The sequence below is a fragment of the Pterocles gutturalis genome, unplaced genomic scaffold, assembly GCF_000699245.1.
Source record: "Pterocles gutturalis isolate BGI_N339 unplaced genomic scaffold, ASM69924v1 scaffold10454, whole genome shotgun sequence".
NCBI lineage: Eukaryota > Metazoa > Chordata > Aves > Pterocliformes > Pteroclidae > Pterocles > Pterocles gutturalis.
The window spans coordinates 111,552-115,488 of record NW_010130800.1 but is presented as its reverse complement, the minus strand read 5'-3'; the positions used below and the strand labels follow the sequence as shown (position 1 = coordinate 115,488).

At 45.4% G+C, this 3,937-nt stretch overlaps 1 protein-coding gene across 1 annotated transcript in view; it reads right to left on the bottom strand.

Annotated features, from left to right (window-relative positions):
* The window catches only part of CLASP1 (cytoplasmic linker associated protein 1), a 93,542-nt gene that overhangs the window by 1,979 nt on the left and 87,626 nt on the right, over positions 1-3,937 (bottom strand). Inside the window, exons 30-31 of the mRNA XM_010080354.1 lie at positions 2,999-3,205; positions 138-254 (exon numbers count right to left, since the gene is read on the bottom strand). Coding sequence (XP_010078656.1) covers positions 138-254; positions 2,999-3,205 — 324 coding nt within the window. The remainder of the gene's footprint in view (positions 1-137; positions 255-2,998; positions 3,206-3,937) is intronic.

Genomic DNA, 3,937 nt, shown 5'->3' with positions numbered 1-3,937 from the left:
CAGCAGGGTAAGATAGCATTTAACAGAGCAGAGGCAACTTGACCCAGAGCTACTGTGAAGCCACTGGTCTTGCTGCTAGGAGTGCGAGCCATTCAGCTGGCTGATATGAAAACACCGGAGACGGATTACTCTTGTACCTTGCTTCCCGTCAGTTGTGTGAGATGAGGTTTCAGTTCTTCTCCAATTACTGAATAAATTGCCACTAAGCAAAATACGCTAGCTTTACGGACACTGCTCTCCGTATTATCATAACCCTAGGAAACAAGAGGAAAAAAAGGTCAGAAGTCAAACAGCACTCACTAACATCCTTCCTGAGCAATATACTGAAGAGTTGTTGAACATTTGCAAACATGGCTGACCTGACAGATCAATAGAAAGGCCCTGCTTAACATAAGTTTGCAACCTGTATTCTCTCTCTGAGTATTCACTCACCCAGTACATCCCATTTGTTCCTTATATTATTAGTTATAACTATCATGTAATAAGTTATTAATATCATGTTATTTATAGCATTAAGCAACAACACACAGTTTCCCACCATGAGCTTAGGAATCTATCAAATGTACACAACTCCTGTGTCCTGTTCAGATGACCGTATGTTAATCCTGGACGGTCAGGACTTCTTGGAAGGGAGCCCTTGTGCTCCCAGCTTGCCTTCAGGAAAGTTTCTCCTGTCCCAAATCTAATCCAAAGGAAACCAATTCTGCTCCTGGGAGTCAAGTTACAGATGGAGATGAATTTTGCAGCAAAAGGGCCTGATGGTTATATCCCTCAAGACATGAAAACCAGAATCCTGTTTTGTGAAGAGTTATTCTACCTGAGTATCACTTTGGACAGAACAGCTCTAACCAGGTATTAGAAACTGCAAAAATCAGAGTCACCATGGATATTTTCCAACTCTTTGAAAGCACTGGGCTTAAACACTGTGTATAACAGTGCTACACACATTTGCTAGTCTGTTAGATGAACTGCCTTTGTAACCTGGAGCTTTTTGATTACCTATCAGGGCAGGAAATACCCCAGGAAAAGAACATGTAGGTGTGCCAGATCTCTGTCAGCGTCAAAAATGCTCAAGCTAGCCACCAGGTCACTCATCAGCTGGTGACATCAGTCCCGTACCTGGGCAGGGACTCATCACTAAGCAGCCATCCCATGAGAAACACAGACATCACTCCAACCTGTGGGATGCTGGCTCCTCTGGATGCAGAGTGACCTCTGCTGGGAAAGCCAGGAGGAGGGATGCAGCACGGCTGGGGCTGCCAGGCTGCCCGCTAGCAGGGCTGATGTTCTAGCTGCAGGGCCAAAATACAGTCTGAAAGGACAGTCTGCAATCCCAAAGAGTGCTGAACTGGAAAAGTAGGAGATGTAGGCAAGCTCAGAGAAACATCAAGCCATTAAGGACCAAAGGGAAAAAAACAGGCTGAGCCTAAGCTCAGAGCAGGGGAACACCCATGGAGGCTCATTCACTGAGGAGACAAAACGGGCTCAAAGGTCTCTTCAGTCTGGGGGTATAGAGATGCACAACACGGAGAGTGCCTCATAGACCAGCTCTTTCTCGCCCAGCTCTGAGAGAGCCAGGATTCCATATCGAGACCAGGGCAAGCACTGCGACTTTCCCCAAGCCAAGCCCTGTTCTAGCACAAAGACCTACATCTGCCCAGGAGGCTCACAGGGATCCCACTCAGGGCTGCTTAGCTACACACTCATGCTCGTGCTGCTGCTGTCCAATGCTCCTCGCCTCTCCGCCACTCTGCCCGGTACCCTTGGCACAAGAAACAAGCACGGAGTCCTTCAGCCAGAAGGATCCCAAAATAATTCCCAAACATGAGGAGCAGATGCCTTCAATCACTATGAGTTTCTAAGGTGAAGAAATATCCCTGGCAGCTTCAAAGGTGAACAATGGCAAACTAGGCTCCAAAACAAGATCTGTTTTAAGACACGGAAGCAATGTATTTAAACAAATACAACGGCATTTTTAAAGGCATACTGTTCCCAAACTTTTCCAGTGCATTGAAACTCCACTGTCCAGATTGTTGTCTCCAACAATTACAGCTAAAAACTTTTTACAACAGAAGTTTAGATCAATACAGAATTGCCTGATTCCCAGATGTTGAGATTTAAGAAAAGAATTGCAAGAGCTGACACTACAAAGTTGAGACAAATGCTAGGATGCACAAGGGAAATTTCTGACTCTGCTCTTGTTCTTCCAACTTTTTATGCTCACAACAAAGAAGCTTCTTTATCCCAGTTCTCCACTGAAGTCTTACTCACCCAAACGTGTCTCCCCTCTCACATTGACTGAGTTGTTCCTGTTGCAATTCCTCCCCAGTAAACACACACATTTCTCTCTCCTCCCTCGCTACCTCCCCTTATTTCCTTCTTGCCTGCAGCCTCATCCCAGCCACTGGCACTGCGAGCTGCTTGTGCAGGGGAACAGAAGACAACACTGCTACAGCCAGTGATGAAAGCTAAATTCACAATGTAAGACTGAGCCTTAGCACTGGCAAAAACACAGCTCCCCACCCAGCCTGGGAGGGTTATGAAAGAGGCTGAACAAGTCAGCAGTAATTTGGTCCTGATTTCAGAGGAAAGGACTAGCTTGCCTGCTGGGATTCAAATTCAAGCGCAAAGTACAATCAAAGTGCAGAACAGTTCAGCAGAATTAAAGGAGACTACAAGATGTATTGCTTGGGATGCACTGAGACAGCATAACATGGAGCCAACTCCTACTCTCAAATTTATTACCTGGCTGCTACTGGCTTATTTAGGAGTCAGGTCAGGCCAAGGTGTCTAACTGAGGAATATACAACCTAGGAATCCAAGTTTTCTTTTCCTTAACATTAAAACCATCAAAAGCTCAAACAACTTAGAGAGATTAAAACTTTAATTTACCAAAATCTGGCCCAGAGGGTTCATTGTTCTCTCTTAGGTTACAGACCTCACAAATTACTCAATGGTAGTTTGTGCTCAGGAGCATTTGTGACATGGGATTCTGTACCTGTAACAACCCAGGAATTATATCGGGAAGGAGCTGATGCAACGATTCCTTGGAAATCCTCTCGATGACTTTCGTCTGCATTTTGATGGCAGCTAAGTTAATTGGATAATCTGCAGTCTGAATGATGGGGCAAAGCACCTTGATGCATTGCTCAGGGTGGATAGAACTTGCCAGGGTGGAAGCAGCTTCTTCAGCAGCTCTGACGACCTGGAATGAAAGCAGAGCAAAACCTTACAGTAACAAGACCACACATCAGAGCCAAAACCACCAGTGTGCTAAGAATGACTGCCAGGAAATGCTTGGGGATGTTCATTAGGAAACTATTGAGAGGTGATTGACTCAGAGAATTCACATCCTTCACCTCCAGTGGCATTCCAGCCAGCGTTTAGTAAAAAAAGTCCATCGTTAAAGTTGTGGCTAGTGCAAAAGAGTCATCTGTCACCCAAGATAGATAGGTACCCCCATCCTAAGAGAACTGAAAGGATAACATTTCTTCACCCATTGTCAAAGAACCAAAATCCACCAGCTTAGACTTAATACAAAATTTATCTCCTTAAACATTACATGTTGGAAGGGACCTCCAGGATCATCTGGTCCAACCTTTCTTGAAAAAAACAGTCTAGACAGGACGGCCCAGCAGCCTGTCCAGCTGAACCTTAAAAGTGTCCAGTGTTGGGGAAAATGAACAACATCACTGCCCCTTTTAGTATGCATCTCACCTGCCGAACGCTTGGGTGCCCACGCACGCTGAGACACTCATGCCTACACGGATGTATCCTGCCATCTCTCAGCTAAACTACGCTGTTATCAAAACCAGCCTACAGACATGAACAGGCTTTAGGCTGTCCCTGATCAGGCAGCTCTCAGCACATCTAACCCCATTAAGACAGCACTGGGATCACTATAAAACTAAAAACAGGGAAGGAAGAACAAGTGGAA